This window comes from Camelina sativa, chromosome 5, assembly GCF_000633955.1.
Source record: "Camelina sativa cultivar DH55 chromosome 5, Cs, whole genome shotgun sequence".
Classification (NCBI taxonomy): Eukaryota; Viridiplantae; Streptophyta; class Magnoliopsida; order Brassicales; family Brassicaceae; genus Camelina; species Camelina sativa.
In genome coordinates, this window is record NC_025689.1 from 18,075,603 (window position 1) to 18,092,332 (window position 16,730).

At 36.4% G+C, this 16,730-nt stretch overlaps 2 protein-coding genes and 1 non-coding gene across 5 annotated transcripts in view; 1 reads left to right on the forward strand and 2 right to left on the reverse strand.

The window, feature by feature from the left end:
• LOC104787163 (paired amphipathic helix protein Sin3-like 5) overlaps positions 1-8,630 on the reverse strand; it is a 9,360-nt gene extending 730 nt beyond the window's left edge. The window contains exons 1-20 of one of the 3 annotated variants that reach the window (XM_010512694.2): positions 8,223-8,630; positions 7,935-8,087; positions 7,321-7,467; positions 7,052-7,232; positions 6,870-6,968; positions 6,634-6,801; positions 6,266-6,356; positions 5,753-5,970; positions 5,502-5,656; positions 5,153-5,280; positions 4,805-5,059; positions 4,127-4,635; positions 3,519-3,900; positions 3,043-3,311; positions 2,872-2,960; positions 2,653-2,791; positions 2,396-2,548; positions 2,147-2,307; positions 1,954-2,065; positions 1,673-1,861 (exon numbers count right to left, since the gene is read on the reverse strand). In XM_010512694.2, coding sequence (XP_010510996.1) covers positions 1,682-1,861; positions 1,954-2,065; positions 2,147-2,307; positions 2,396-2,548; positions 2,653-2,791; positions 2,872-2,960; positions 3,043-3,311; positions 3,519-3,900; positions 4,127-4,635; positions 4,805-5,059; positions 5,153-5,280; positions 5,502-5,656; positions 5,753-5,970; positions 6,266-6,356; positions 6,634-6,801; positions 6,870-6,968; positions 7,052-7,232; positions 7,321-7,467; positions 7,935-8,002 — 3,504 coding nt within the window. In that variant the 5' untranslated portion in view covers positions 8,003-8,087; positions 8,223-8,630 and the 3' untranslated portion in view covers positions 1,673-1,681. Of the gene's footprint in view, positions 1-1,672; positions 1,862-1,953; positions 2,066-2,146; positions 2,308-2,395; positions 2,549-2,652; positions 2,792-2,871; positions 2,961-3,042; positions 3,321-3,518; positions 3,901-4,126; positions 4,636-4,804; positions 5,060-5,152; positions 5,281-5,501; positions 5,657-5,752; positions 5,971-6,250; positions 6,357-6,633; positions 6,802-6,869; positions 6,969-7,051; positions 7,233-7,320; positions 7,468-7,934; positions 8,088-8,222 lie in introns of all 3 variants that reach the window. The other 2 variants (XM_010512693.2, XM_010512691.2) reach the window with 2 other exon arrangements.
• TRNAP-AGG lies at positions 10,501-10,572 on the forward strand. Its single transcript has one exon. It is a non-coding gene; the product is annotated as a tRNA-Pro (tRNA).
• Positions 10,916-16,384, reverse strand: LOC104787164 (ABC transporter G family member 36). The gene is made up of 8 exons (XM_010512695.2): positions 15,417-16,384; positions 15,188-15,318; positions 13,722-14,984; positions 13,475-13,628; positions 13,292-13,396; positions 13,065-13,210; positions 12,133-12,974; positions 10,916-12,037 (listed from the first exon to the last, which is right to left on the reverse strand). The coding sequence occupies exons 1-8, from the start codon at positions 16,249-16,251 to the stop codon at positions 11,110-11,112; spliced, it is 4,404 nt and encodes a 1,467-aa protein (XP_010510997.1). The 5' UTR covers positions 16,252-16,384; the 3' UTR covers positions 10,916-11,109.

Sequence of the window (16,730 nt, forward strand, 5' to 3'; positions counted from 1 at the left end):
AATACATTTAAAAATTACCACTAGCTTTTATATATATACTAGAACTTGTACCCGCACACGCGCGAGATTTTAATTTAAAATATTTCTTATCAATATAAACTGTTGAGCTCAAATATAATCATTCCAACTTTTGAGTATAAATCTATATAAATACTAAAATTTCTTTACTCAGTGACATACAACATATATATTTTTGAAGATAATATTTCTTTGTAATATCTTTTTGTGATTTTAAATGGGATTTTAGTTAAAATTTTTATCAATAAGAATTATTGAATATGAATATAATTTTAAAATTAAAAGATAAATCTATAGAAATACCGTACTTATTTTACTAATCTATATATAACATATATTGTCTAGTGTCACAATAATATTGTCAACAATCTTCTGACCTTTTATTTTTAAAATAGTTCATTCCATATTCATATCCAATGAAAACATAATTTTAAAAGTTCAAACGTCAATATAGATCGTTGACCTAATTATAGAGACCATTTAAACATATCAATATCCTACGAATATACAAAGTTTCATGAACAGTTTTCGTGCTATGTCGCTACAATGAGGTTGTCCAAATGCATTATCTGCCATTATAGAATTTCTGACTAAGTCAAGAATGCTTAAATGATGAAACGTTTAAACCCCACAATGAATATCTATTCACTAATCCAAATTACATATTTTCCTAAAATCTCATATGTTATTTGCAGATGTTAATTTTGTAATGCAACCTCAGCTTCGACTATTCAAAAAAAAAACATAGTGTACTTTAAATATATTGTTTTTGCCAATGTTTTTGGTTAAAAGCATTTGATAATATATATATATATATGTTATATTTGTTATATATGTTTTATATCATGTTATAAAATTGTAGCTCCAGTTGATAATATAGCTTTTGAGATATGCTACACAAATCACATGCCACTTTTTGTAACGAGTTACATATCATTTTTTCTATATTTCCTGACCATTGATTTTAGTTTTTTAGATAAATTATTTTTTCAAAATTCTTGTTTATAGTTTTCCCAAAAAAAGTGTGCACCTTGCAATGTCTTTGTTTTCGATTAAAATTTTTAAGTTAAGTTAAGTTAAGTAATTAATCTTTTATTTTTTATAAGTAAAATTTAATAATAAGTCTTTATGGTATATGTTTCTTAGAAACTAATGTTTCACTTCAATTTTATTTTCATGTTTAGATTTTATAAATATAATTACATAACTTGTTTTGTTACTCCACCATACATTAAAATCTTACTTACATTCTAAAACTCATTAACCCATTCTAAATTTTGGAATATAATCATTTTTGGTTATAATTTTAATAATAACATTATTACTAAAACAAATTTATAGTATTATTTTTAATATTTTAAAATTTTCATTTATTTTACTTAATTCATTTTTAGATAGTTACTATTTTTATTTTTACTAAAAATTATATTATTGTTTATACTATTTTAAAATTTAATTAATTTTAGTTGATTCGTTTTTTATTTATTTTTTTACTATTATTAGTTATAAGTAGTAAATATGCAATGAATAAATATTAAAAATAATATTTTTTATGCAAAAAAAAAATTGATTAGGTGGATGATGATGTGGAGGAAGGAGAAGTGAGCAAAGTTAACTTTATATATATAGATTATACAAGAAGAAGGTTACTTACGTTCTTAAATTAAGGCAAGGCGACAAGTCTACGGTTAAGAAAGATGTGAAAACGCGATATTCTTCTCTCTCTCGAGATTTCACTGCTACCAGAAGTTTTATTAACGGTGTCAGGCCCAGTTGCATTCTGTGTTGCTTTCTTCTGCTTTCTTCTATACAAAAGATCTGCTGTGTTTGGTTCATACTTGACCTAATGAAAAACGTAAAACTCCCATTAATTGTATACACATGGGAAAGAGAAAAGGATTATCAATGCTATAAATTCACAAGAGAGTATTTTACCTTGGAAGAACTGCAAGCAATCTTACATTCAACCTCGTTAATAAGTCTCAGTCCTTCCATTGCACGCGACAACCCTGAAGGTTCATCCGGACTGCTTAATTTCGCCTTGTTCCTGAAAAGAGTATGATAACATGATTACTTACTGTTCTTTCACAACTTAAGTTATGCTCTTATCATTGCTTCATTCATTTACCTCTTCAGAAATAGTCCAGGTTTCTCTTCATCACGGACAAACGAAAGAAAGTCATTCTGCAGATAATTAGCAAAACCTGGTTCCACTGTTACAGCTGTAACTTCAGGCTGATCATTCCCGCTGTTCATAAGTTGAATCGAGAGACGGGTTTGCTCAGATGACTGCACAAAATTTTGCAAGGACAGAGATTAGTATAAGAGAATATATACACACACTGCTGTCCACACATAGAGATGAAGAGAAGCATACATATTTGATCCTGTAAATGTTCTGATCATGGAGAAGGGCTCGAGCATTTTCATGGTACACTATATCAAAGAATCTTCCTGGTTTTCTGTAGTTCTCGTATGCATATAGTTGCAGAAGCTTAGTGTCTGTCTCATCAGCTGCGACTGCGTGAAGCTAACACATGTCCAAGCCACTTCAATGATTAGTACAGAACAGAAAGGAGAGGAACAGAAGCAGAGACAAGGCAATAACAAGTTGCAGGTAAAATGGAAGCTTACATGCTTAACAAACTTTTGAACTAGCTTGTCCAATGTGAAGAGAACATATGATTGTGCTCCAATGATAGCACGGCATTCATCTTCAAACTTTGTATTGTCGCTAGAGCCGTCAAGTAAATTATAAAGGGCATCCATGAACCTATGCTTCCAAATATCAGCATTTAAGGAACAACCACCTTTTTTAATCAAAAAGTACCACTAATGCGAAAGATAAATTACCTGGTATACGAATCAGTAGATGTGCTATCTGGAGCTTTCCATTTCCTCTCTGAATGTATCTTTGCTGATTGTATTCTCTCGTACAACATCTGAAAAATCAGAAGAATTAGCGGTTTGAACATAAGACTACTGACATTTGAGGAGCATGAGAAGGTTGTTTCGAAGCCTTACTTGATGAAGCCTAAAAAGCACATAAAATGAGTCATTCCCATAGAAAACTCGAGAGTCATTCCGGGAGTCGCATTCGCTTGCTTGCAGTGTCCCAGGCACATGCTTTGCAAGGGGCTTTACGGGTTGCAAATACCGTTCTGAAAATGTTAAAAACGACCCATCTTCACCCTCGTTGGAATTAACCATCCCTCCAGCCTCATTTTCACTCTCAACCACACTATCATGCTGGTCACAGTTCATAGCTACTTTCTGCTCTTCATCGGAAGAAACTTGGCCACCAAACTTGCTTGCGGAGACATTAGTTTTAATGGCCNCAAGGGGCTTTACAGGTTGCAGATACCGTTCTGAAAATGTTAAAACCGATCCATCTTCACCCTCGTTGGAATTAACCATCCCTCCAGCCTCGTTTTCACTCTCAGCCACAATACCATGCTGGTCACAGTTCATAGCTACTTTCTGCTCTTCATCGGAAGAAACTTGGGCACCAAACTTGCTTGCTGAGACATTAGTTTTAGAGGCATTTTCATCCCCTTCTGATAACTTCTGAGTAATTTTGTTTTCATCATCTTCAGGGAGGGCATTGCTCCTTGCTTCAGCTTCAGTACCACATGCACCCTCTTTGTCTTCTCGGTCTTCACTACTTTTTTCATTGTCTGGCAGTTTCTGCACAGGCTCGAGACCATTCTCTTTATAACCCTCAAAATTGTCTTGCTCGAAACTTTCAGTGGGAGATAATTCACCCTCTTCTCGCTCAACCCTCTGCCCTCCCATTGATACATCACTTACCTTAGTACGATTCTCTCCACCCTCCATCATCAAATCATGTTTAGGTGACTCCAGTTTGGAAGGCTGGCTATCCTGTATAGCCACAAAAACATATATTAATGAACGATCCTTTTCACATAGAGGGATATTTCTCAAGTCTCATAAGGAAATAAACTTAAGCAACTTTCATTCATTAAAATACGCTTTACCACCAGCAGTCCGAATTTATAAGAAAATTTGACTAAATTTACTCAGTGAAAAGTGAATACGGCTTCAGGTCAAGAACAAAGGTTATAAAAGGAAGAAACAACACGGTTACCTCATTAGTTATAGCTGCACCATTATGCAGTTTATCTTGCTGAATGATTTCTGGTGTCTTGACTGGGGAATCTTGCACAAAAGAGCTTCCTTGTACTTTTGGGTTTTCTTTCTTAGGCGTATTTGGAGCTACTAACGGTTTAAGGTTTGTGGCTAGAGAACCGTCACCGGTGTTTTCCCTCACCGCCTCACATGCATCATGGTGCTCTTGGTTGTCTTCGATCATTGCAACATCTTTCATTGTCTCATTAGTTTGAGACCTAGAAGGAACGCCAAACATGGGCTCCAAAAAGGTTACCCACAGCGTCATGACTTTATCCGACTGTTCAGTAGCACATATTTCTTCACAGTAATACTTAATTAGTTGATATAGGTCAGCATGGACTTGTGTATCAGTATAACTGTACTCCACATCTGGGGTGAAAGAGGGCTTAGTTCCAACAGCAATGGCACGAAGCAGGTCTTCTTTATGCTTTCTCTCACTAATATCTTTAATTTCCGCCACTAAACCTGCATTTGGGACATACCAATCCACTTTAGTTGATGCAATTTTCCCCTTAAATGATACACGACATTCTCTTCGTTTCATCATTTTTTTCCATGTAGAGAAAGACATTTCTAATATGGAATTAGCTTCAAGTGTAGCCAAACAAATAAATGGTGGTTTAAGAAAACATACCTTTTGTGCTCAAATTTTTGGAGTCCTGCTGCTTGAAATAGAAACTACGATGATCTAGTGATTTGTGATGGTTCTTAGCATATACTTCAGCCCATACTTTCCCAAAATCAGAGCGACACCTAGCCCATTCTTCTTGTTTCTGCTTCAAGCGAGTTAGTATCACCGGTAAGGCGACATGAGAATTCTTCTTCAAAAAATCCATGAGATCAAGCCCAAAATCCCCGTACAACCGCTCAATGCATCTTAGGTTCAGCTCTATTGAATAGTCACATATAAGGTCACTAGCCCAAGTAAAAGAATAATAGACACACAAATATCACAGCCACATTTTGTCAGATAACTACTTGCCTGATAAGTGTTCTCTAATACAAATTGGTGTCACTATAGAGATTGTGTTGTTGTTGACCTTTTCCAGAAGAATTTCCACACGCTTAATGGTTGCAGCCACAGACTCTAATAACATGTCCAACTCAAACCTGAAACCATATCAGTTAGTTAATAAATCAGATGGAAGTAGAGTTTTTATGGAAACTATATTGTCAGCAAAAAAGAACCACAAGTTATAGACAACGTAGTGAAATTAGAAGGTAGACTGAACTGACTAGAAAGCAATCATGAACTCACCAATGTTATCGAAAGATTCCTAATCAAGATATAGAGAGAAGTACCAGAACCTAATACACTATATATGTCTTACCTATCATCCTCACATCGAAACAAGCTTTCTTCATACTGGTTTTTGCGCATGTGTTTGAATGAGTAATCCTCACTCCCCGATGTGACAGATACCCAATGATCATTAAGTACCTTTTCACCAAGTGAATTTCTGTAGCTTGGAATTTGAATGGGATACTACACAAGAGAAAGCCAACCGAAAGATCTTAGAGCACAAAATCAACGATATATTGAAGTACTGTAGATAATATGATTAAGTTAAGAAGGGCTCACATCATCTGGCAGGCGACGATAACTTGGTGAACATTGTGCGCAGTCAGTAAGGTCCAGTTCATTTATTGCCTTGGCCATATGATTGGTAGACAGTAGATTTTTTTGACTTCCGATGTCTCTACCAAAAGCTGCAGTCCTATCATTTTCTGGATCTTTTTCAAGACCCCCGTTATTTTCATAATCATGAATCCCCTCGGTGTCATCTACCTTCAGATATCCTGCAAGGAAATTTTGAAAATATTAACATCGTTGGACCTTAGCACCAGGTAACTACTTACCCGTCCATAAACAGAGACAAGATTGACATATCTAGTATATAAGATGACAATATTTCCCGTAGATACATAATAGTTTCCTTTTATATCAAAATCACTGAAAATGGAAGACATATATATGTATTTATCATGCTCTCACCAGGCGCTAACGCTAAGCCAAGTCATAATAATTATAAATGCAAATAAATAAAATAAAAATGCTACAAGTGATTCAAGGACTCACTTCCCAGAGAATTACCAGCAGAATAAGGCACAAGGTTCTCGTCACCATCTTCTCGTTGATCAGAGTGTTCAGTATACTCATCATGCCTACTCCGTAATCTTATTTTCTGTGGCAGGAAAGACTCCGTATCAATATTTCACTAAAACTCTGAACCATCAAGTTGCTTAAACATATATTTTCTCATCTATTTGCTGTAAACTGTGCCTTAGTTACTATGTTTATCTTGCTCTTAATTTATCACTCTTAAAAGGATGTTAATACTTTCCATACTAAGCATGCATAGCTATAAAGCACGCTTTCAACCATAAACATCAATTCGAAACATTATTAACTACGCTGTGAATTATCTGAGCATCATTAAGAAAGAATAATTTAAAAGAAACCTTCTCAAGATGCTTTGGATGCATGGCAGGAAATGGAGAATTTCTATCATGCGGTACTGTGATCCTTCCGAAAAGAGGGTTATTAACAGAAGCTGATCCTGGAAAATCCGGTAAGAAATGAACAAACTCCCCAAGCAGATCTTCATGGTCTTGGAATAACAGAGTAACCTGTAACATAGATGGATACTCAGAAACCTAGAGCAAATCAACACTATGCACATTTACTGTAAATATACCTCTTGATAGACCTCCTTGAGAGACTTGGTTTCCTTTCTATACATGTTCAAGATGTCTAGGAATTTTTTATATGCACGGTCATCACCCCCAAATCGCGCCTGGAGGAATAAATATCCAGTGATGTTAACTATTTAGAGATCATGACTAAATGATTATCTGATTTACTACATCAGATACATACCTTAATCTTGTTGACAAATTCAATAGCTACTTGGAAATCCACTGGCTTCTTAGGACTCTCATCCTCGGGCTGAAGAGTTATTTTGAACCCCTTTGGCAAGAAGGTATTAAAACCCAAAAGCAAGTCGTCATAGCCCTTGAACAAATCTTTTACTTTTCCTATGACGCCATTAGTGTCAACTCTACAACCAACACGAGACACAAAGCAATTACGACAATTCCACTTGTGAGTAGAAACACCAAACGGAAGAGAAGAGGAAGGCAAATTACCTCTGAGCTTTGAAGTCCTTCATGACTCCAAGGAAAGTTTCATATTTCTCTTTATTGTCTTGAAACATGTCCTTGACAGCTTTGAGATATGTCAAAGCATCACCTGTTGTTAGCCCTCCACCACCAATCGTTAAAGGCCTACCATTTCTACATTATACAAACATACATTAAGTTGCTTTCCGCATTTACTTCAAACAATCAAATTTAGTTTGCCCCTTTGAAACTACAATAAGCCTACGCTTTTAAGGTAACTAACCCATGAACAATTATACAACTCAACTCAACCTAAAAAAACAGAACTAATACACCAACAAGAAAAGAACGCAATAAGAATCTCTATCAAACTGCAATTCAAAAACACGCTTACGCCAAGAACATAACTGCAGTAATTTTGCTTAAGCTTATAAGGTAAACTACGCCAGGAACAAACATAGAGCTCAAAGATTTAAAAACACTCAACTCAACCTAGGAAACAAACCAGAGCATGAACATACAAAACTCCCTACGAGCAATAAGAATATCTAACATCAGCCTAAACAATTTGACAACCGTACAAATAAAAGTGTAGTCAAAAAGAGAATTTTGAAATAAAAACAAGGATTGAGAGAGCTAACGTTTCTCCACGAGAGGAAAGAGTAGGTCCTCGTGCTTCAACGTAAACCTCATCTCTAACCCTCTTCATCTCTTTAACAACCTTTTCCACCGCAATATTACGAAATTGACAAAAAAAGATTCAAAGCTTCACAAACACCAAACTCAGTACTACCCTGCAAAAAATAAAAGCCAATCACACAATTCAAAACTTCCCACTCGTAAAGAACAAACAAAAAAAAACCAGATCTATCGCCTCAAATCGAAACCAAAATAAAAATAAAAGAACAGACTTTGAATCATATTCAAACCTTATAGAAACCGGATCACATTCATCAAAACTACAGAACCAAACTTGTTCGTGTCTTCCGAAGAAGAGAAGAACGTAATTAAACCACCATAGACAAAGAGTGGATCGCCGCTGTGAGTTTGCCGGATAAAAGAGATACGAATCTTAACAGAGAGACACACAACAACAGAGAAAAGCAACAAAAAAAAAGATTGCTTCTGATTTGGATCTCTCTCTCTATCTCTATATATTATCTCAAATCTCTCTCTCTTAGAATACGAATAGTTTCGAACAAGAGATTAGCCGTAAAATCACAAAAACAAAAAAAAAGGACAAAACTTTTTGTTCAGAGCAAACAGAGGGAAGAGAGCGAGAGAAGGAGATGGAGGAGGAGCCTGTTTATATATTTATTTTATAAAATAAATTATGAGAATGAGAATGTGGTGAGTTGCTTTAGATTTATAATCAATCTCAAGTTCTGTTAAATAGCAATATATCTTGGCATGTACTCTCATGCATTAATATGATGATAAGAATAAGAGGATTTGGTTACAAATTGATTACTCCTTAATTTCTACAGTCAAATTAGGGCATAATCCTTATCCCCTACAATCACAATTTTGGGGATATAAATCCTTTTGTGAGATTTCTTACCATTTTATGTCATTTTTTACGAAAATAATAATATTTTTTACTATTCATAGGCTATAATTATATTGTCAAGACTTTAAGAAAAATAAATAATATTAATGTTCTATATATTTAGAGCATTATGATTTTAATATGTTGACTATTATTAAAAAAAATTTTGGTATGAATATGTTGACTATTATTAATTATCAAACAAAGTTGTTGTTCATTTCTTCTTTGATTTCGGTATAATAACAAGGATCTTAACAAAATATAAAGAAAAATTAAAATTTACTATAGTCTTTAGACATATATCACGGTTATTTTTTATATTTTTTTTTACGGATGCTTTTGATATGTCAATATGAAATATCGTGCTCTTCAACACATTTTAGATATTTTTTATTTATTTATAATATGGAGCTTTAGGTTCTATTGGTAAAATGTATGAAAACTCTCAGACACTTAACATTTTTTTCATCTAGATTATAGGTGCAACTCGTGTTAGGCCTATTGAAGAGTTGGTCATTCTTAAAGTTAAAGTTGCGATCTTTGCTTCAAGGTTTCCTTCTAGTGTCATCTTGCAAGGCAGAGAATAAGCTTCATAAATCGAGGCCTGTAGACTATGGTAGGTCTTGGAGTCCAAGATAGTGGGAGTTTTACATTGAATAACCAATGGACAAACCCCTCATATTGGAGTTCCAGCTGGGAACAAAAAACATTAAGAATTAGACACATGGAGAATACACAAATGGTGTTGTTTAGGAAGCATAGAAAATAGATTACAATCTGACCATAATTCACTTCAGGATCCCTAATAGAGTAGGAGGCAAGGCACGGAAAGCAGCAGAGAATTTCATGGAAATAGATGTAGAAAAACTTCCCTGCCACACAGAAGACAATCAATAACATTACACATGGTATACTAGAATTTACATCTCATCAAGGATACATACAAATATAATGGAACCGAGAATGTAATATTAATTGTTGGACTGAAAGTACGGGCAGACGGATTGTATTATGTACAAGGAACGTAGTGGAGGAGTCTGTTTAAATCAAATCTTTAATTAATACTATTTTTACGTATTCATAATCAGTAAACTGTTATGGAATATTGTAAAACAGCAAAAAAAAAGTTGCACGAAAACTATACAAAAAAAATTAAAAATATTGTTTTTGGTATTGCTTTTGTGATTAATAATTTTTAAAGTGGTGGCAATTCACAAGTGCAAACCATTAAATTTAAAACCAAATTTTTGTGATGTTTTCATTATTATATATAATTATGCTAAATCTATATCTAAAAAGCCTCAAATTTATATTCTTAAGTTTGGTTTTGAGGCCTGAACTTAATAAACAAATGAATAGGGCCAAAGGAATACAAAACCTAATGCATTTTACTTCCTTTTTTTTTTGACATATTTTACTTTTATTATTGATATTTTACCAATAAGACACCCCTCGATGTTAATCTTTTTTTGTATTATGTACAATTTAGCTTCGTTTCCTATATGGTCTGGTCATTAGAGACCATGTTATTCATTTTCATGCCATGTTCCCCTTTTTTTTTATTTTAGTACTTCTCCCCAGGTAGAGATTATTTGGTAAAAAAATACTTGAAACTTTGTACTAGATAAATGTGTTTACCCGAGACCTCTTTCAACAAAGGGCGTTTGGTCTAGTGGTATGATTCTCGCTTAGGGTGCGAGAGGTCCCGAGTTCAATTCTCGGAACGCCCCAGATTACATTAATTTTTTCGTTTTTTAATTCCTAATGGGCCAGATTTCACTGAGGCCCAGCGGGGTCTATCCCAGTATGAATATCTATATTCGTAATTGAGAATAAGCTACGTATTTATGAATCTGAAGAACCAACCACACACATTAGGCAGTATAATCAAAAGAAGTCAATGTTATCATAAAGAACATCAAACTAAATCTCTTTTGGTTTTGATTATTGTAAGATGTCTGATTTATAAAATCAACAAACAAACAAAGGAGGAGTCTGATTTGATGATTGTGTTGTCTTCTTTGTATCGTAAAATACATATTAGATACTTGTGGATTTGTCTCTTTCTCAACAAACAAAAAATGAGGTATATTTAATAAAAAGTGGATTTATATTACATCCGATTTGATTCGTCGTCATCTATAAATAAAATATAGTTATAAAAAAATCCGTTAAAAGAAACTACAATACATATTTAGAACAGAGATATAGCTTATGTATGTAATGTAACACAAATGATACAAAAATAAAGAGACTTTGAGATGGTTTTATCTAGTTTGGAAGTTGAGAGTTCTGATGCAGAAGGCGAAGATGAATGCGAAGAAGACGGTGAAAGCAACAAGGACGGCTGCTACTGGTCCCATAAAGTCAGATTTGAAACCATAATGGTCATCAATATATTGCTTAACGGTAAGACCAGGAGCACCTCCAAGAACTTGGATAGGTGTATCAACGTCACCATACTGCGACACGATCAATCCGTAGACGGTCCAAGCGACAGGGCAGATCCAGTAGTACCAAACCCACCATTTTGGGATTTTGGGTCTTGGAATGAAGAAACCAGAGAAAAGGTTGAAAATACCGTAAAACGCTGAGGCGAAAATGGAAGCGACTTGTTGGTTTGGTGTGAGGGAAACAGTCATCATGCCGTAGTAAGTCCAGTAGAGAAATGAGAAGTAGCTAACGAAGAGGAACCAGAAGAACTTTGCGGCTTTCCACTCGAAACCAACCATGGCGTAAACGATGACTGAGTAGTAAACGGTTTGAACAAGGACATAAGGAAGCTCACAAGTGACTTGAGAGATGGCATATGGCATAGCTGAGTACATTCCTGCTGCTCTTTCTCTGTAGAACACAGTTCTCTCCACTGCAACCATAGGCTGTACCGTTGAACAGTTATTGATTCCAACGAAAATAACCGCGGCGTACAATGCTCCTATGACCATAGATAAGTCTCCTGCGGTCGACCTGTTACCTCCTATTTGCCAGAAGATGGTACCAATCAGGAGAGATGTTGCTAATGTGAAAATGAACCGGACAAGATTGTAGTCTGGTGATCTCCAATACGTCCACCATTGTTTCCATATGCATGATTTGAACTGTCCCCATGTGTTTTGCGAGAATTGTGTAGCGAAGTAAAGATCTGATGCTCCTGCTGGTGGTACACTGAGTTCTTTCACCAATGCTTTGTTTCTCCTGCATTGTTATGTTACTCATTAGTACTTATATTTTCATCAACCAGTCATATGAGGCAATGAGCTTGAGATAAAAAGAAAGAACTTAAAACTTACTGGTGCAAGGCGGAGTTCTTGTATAGCTCAGCAAAGTCAACACTAAGCTTTAGCTCAGCGGCGAGTGAGCTAGCTTCAAGCATCCAAGTAGCCGGGTTATATTTTTCTGGAATCTTGGGAACTCCAGGAAAGGATTCAAAGTATTCAACAACCTTGTGTGAGTTACGACCCAATGGACCTGCGTAGATCACTTGTCCTCCTCTTTTCATCAGCATCAACTCATCAAACGCTTCAAAGATATCAATACTAGGCTGATGAATGGTACAGACCACGGTTCTTCCAGTGTCCACTGTGTTCCTTACTGCTCTCATCACGATAGCAGCTGCTCTAGCGTCTAGTCCAGAAGTTGGCTCATCCATGAAGATGATGGACGGGTTAGCTACAAGCTCCACTGCAATTGTCAATCTCTTTCTCTGCTCTGTGGAAAGCCCCGTGACACCCGGTAAACCAACAATGGCGTCCCTAAGACTGTCCAGCTCTACTAGTTCCATCACTTGATCAACAAACATCATTTTTTCCTCTTTGCCAACTTCTTTAGGAAGACGAAGGAAAGCAGAGAAGATCAATGATTCTCTGACTGTGACTTGAGGGGAATGTATATCTGTCTGCTCACAGTATCCTGAGATTCTAGCAAATGTCTCTTGAACCTTTGGGAATCCTGATATTCTCACGTCTCCTTCGATGTATCCGCCAGTTTTCCTTCCGGCCAAAACGTCCATAAGTGTAGTCTTACCAGCACCACTCACTCCCATAAGCGCAGTCAAGACTCCTGGCCTAAATGCACCAGTCACACCTTTAAGCAGTTGCAGTCTTGTTTCTGTAACTCCTTGGTCTCTCATTTCCTGTACCATCAACAACATATATATTTTAGTTCAAGTGTTTCTCATTTAGTTTTGGTGTGAAGATAGATTCAAGTAAAGATGGTTACTTACCGCAGGCATGTCGACAAAGTATCTGACGTCGTCAAAGGACATAGCCAAAGGAGAGAAAGGAAGAACCATTCCTTTAGTATTGCCTGCACCCCTGGATGCTTCAGACGCAGAGTCCCTACTCACTCTCCCCATTGCGACCTCTCCTCCTGATAAAATAGAACAGAATGAGACAAAAGAGTAGAAGAAAGAAACAGAAACATCTAAGCAGAGTAAAGAAATGCACTTACTTCTGTTCCCATCAGCAGTAGACAAAGACCTACGCATTGGATCTTTCCTCTGATCCGCGTCATCACTTTCTTCCTCTGGAATTAAACCTGCCTTCTTCCCAAGAGCTGTAGTTTTCAAGGAAACATTATTATTAGTAGTCAGTTTTGTTTTAGCATTTGGTGAATGCAAGACGAGAAACTTACGGTTGAGAACGGTAAGTGCCAAGGTGAAAAGAACGTTGAAGAGGATTGTGAAACCAAGCAAGGCTCCAACTGAAATCCAGTACCAGTTCTTTTCATGGTAAATATCATAAGTATTAAGAACCATGGTTCCAAGCTTTGTTTTGCCGTCAGAAGCCTGCAGTTTCCAAAAAAAAAGGGAGACTCAGAGCTAATTAATGATATAATCTTTGTAATTAAAATGCAAGAATAAAGTAGTAAGTACACTCACCAGTTTGTTCATCCATCTAGAGTCAAACAGTTCATTGACAGTTAAACCGTTGAAAGCGTAGGTAAGAGGAGATATCCAGTAAGCCCAACCCCACCAGTCAGGAATCTCGCCTTTCGGAATAAGGAAGCCTCCAAGCAAGAAGACGAGAAGTAGAGTGAGAGCACCACCAGTATTAGCAATCATCATGGTTCTGCAAACAGAAGCAATCAACCTAAAGAGGGATGCAGCCATTTGTTGAATCAGAAACACTAGGAGAAACTGCTTGAAGAAGCGGCTCGCGTCAGGTGCAAAACCGATGGAGTAGTAAGTCACCACCATCCATGCCGTTGATTCGAAGATTGAGGTTGGAATCCCTAGCAAGAAAGTGGGAAGTGTGAAGGTCCATGATGGATAAAACAAGAGATCCCTTTGTTTGTAAAACACTGGGAGTCTTGAAACCATCATAGCCATCTCTGCAAACCCATTAAACATGTTGATGATCATTCCAAATAGCAATGCTCCTACGTAGAGGTTAGCATCAGCCTCGTTCTTTGTGTCCATTTCTGTTCTGAGGAAGAGTGTACATGTGATTGCAGCGATGATGATGATCTGGACAGTCTTGAAAATGTAGAAGAATGAGTTTCGCTGCATAAGCAGCCACTCTTTGTCCCAACAACTCTTGAGAAGCTCTCTTTTTGAGACAGAGTACTTATCGAATACAAGAGCCGCTTTGTGGCCACGAGACTTATCGAATGGTACTGCAAGTTGGTTAGATATATCTTTCCCAACATGGAAACTCTTGTATCTGCTTGCAAACTCTGAAACCGGAATGTAGCGGTAAGGTCTGTTATGGTCCACCCAGTACTGTTCTTGATCTTTCTTGGAAGTAACCTCTTGCAAGAAATCAGCTGTTCCTTTTCTCTCGGGACACTTGAACCCGAAGCTCTCAAAGAACTCAAGAATGTTGTCTCTTGGTCCTTGGTACACGATCTGACCTTCAGACAACAAGATGATATCGTCGAATAAATCAAAGGTCTCAGGAGCTGGCTGGAGGAGAGACATGAGCACCGTTGCGTCTGTGAGATGAACAATCTGTTGCAGACACTTGACGATTTGGAATGTGGTGGAACTGTCAAGACCAGTGGATATTTCGTCCATGAAGAGTGTTTTCGTAGGACCAACGATCATCTCACCAGTTGTGACACGTTTCTTCTGACCTCCGGAGATACCTCTCATCATGTCATCTCCAACTATAGTGTCTTTGCAAATGTCAAGCCCCAAAATCTGTTTTACAGAACAGAGTCAGTATAATACACAAAAGTAGTATTCTAGTTATTTATTTTGGTTATATCTTTGTCATAAAACAATGAAACTAAAACACTCTATAAAAAAACATAAAGATTCGGTTTTGGTTTATAAAAAAACGGTTTAGCTCGGTTCAATTTTTAGAAGATGAGCTAAGTTATAAGAAGAGAGGTGAGACTCACTTTGAGAGTATAATCAGTGACGAGACTGCTCTTAACACCTTGAGCAGCTGAAGCTTTCATGAAGAGATCAACATCAGCTTCAGGGAATATACCAGCATCCTTTTCTCTTCTTGCAAGCTCATTTAAAAGATCTACAAGAAGGTATAAAACCATTCAACAAAACTGAATCTTGAAAAGAAAAAGAAAAAACGAATCTTTAGTTAATTTCAAGATTTGAATATTCACTTACCGTAACGGGTACCAACACCTTGACACCTAGCAGAGAAATCAAGAGTCTCCTTAACAGTCATGATACCAACATGAAGATCGTTCTGACTAATGTAAGCAGAGGTCTTTCTTGGAACAAACTCGTCGAGACGGTGACCATTGTAAGTTATGTCACCACTAACTTGGAGGGCTTTATCGAGTTTACCGGCTAAAGCCAACAGAAGAGTGGTCTTACCAGAAGAAGGAGGACCTAACAAAAGTGTCATCCTTCCAGGTTTAAGGACACCAGAGATATCTTTAAGGATCGTAAGCTGAGCTTTCTTAGCAAACTGAATACCAATCATGCCTAGAGCTGACTCTCCCATGTTCCTCACCACATTAAGAAGTGTAGGAAGAGATCTGTTACCAGTGTAGCAATCAGCTTTGATCGTCAAATGCTCGTACCTGACCTCAACTGTTGGAAGCTTGATACCAACTCTGTCGATTCTGTTTCTTAGCTTCGTCAAGATCCTCTCGTTATCTTGCTCAGCTACTTTGAAAACCATGTCAATAAACTTCTGACGGTCTTCACCATCGAGCTTGGTCACGTCAACTTCTTTGCTCATTAGCTGATTACCGTAGACATCATCTTCGACAACTGCGTTCATGAGAGTGGTTCTGAGACGGCTGTACGTTGGTAGTTTCTCTATGGCTGCCCATTTAAGAGCTTCTTCGTCGTCATTAACTGATTGAGTTCTTCTTGAACCAGCTGAGAAGATATCTTCAAGGTTTCTACTTGCTCTGCTTACACTTCTGCTTATGCTTCTTCTCAAACTCCCACCACCTCCTAAAGGTGGAATATTTGGATTGTAATCCATCTTTCTCCAAAAAGTTTATGTCTTTTAGATTTTCTTGGCAGAATGAAAAAAGAAAAGTGTTAAGTCTTTAAGATGTAAACTTGGTCAGGAGATACAGAGAGAAGAAAGAGAAGAGAGGCAAGAAGGAAGAATGAGGAATGAAGAGTGTATAATTAAAAAATGAATATATAGGGGAAGGAGGAACATCAAGGTGGACTTTTCTTCGCTATGGACTATTCATACTTTGTTGAATGAAGTAATCAAATCAGAGGAAATACGTGGGAGTTATTGGTTTAGATTAAATAGAGTTTTAAAGATTTCAAATATTATATACAATTTGTTGTTGTTATTAGATTAAAATTTTATTAAATTTTGTTAAAGTTTAGTGTTATTAGTTTGTGATTTGTAAAATATTATTTAAAATTTTAACAAATTTGGATTATTGGATTCAGATTTTTATAAGATCGTTAAAAATTTTGTGTTACTCAGTTAAAAAAAAA

Coding starts and splice junctions, on each gene's coding strand:
- LOC104787164 (XM_010512695.2), bottom strand. CDS start 16,251: ATGGATTACAATCCAAATATTCCACCTTTAGGAGGTGGTGGGAGTTTG. Junction 13,211..13,291: donor TACTGCTGATGGGAACAGAA/GTAAGTGCATTT, acceptor CTATTTTATCAG/GAGGAGAGGTCGCAATGGGG. Junction 12,975..13,064: donor ACTTTGTCGACATGCCTGCG/GTAAGTAACCAT, acceptor TTGATGGTACAG/GAAATGAGAGACCAAGGAGT.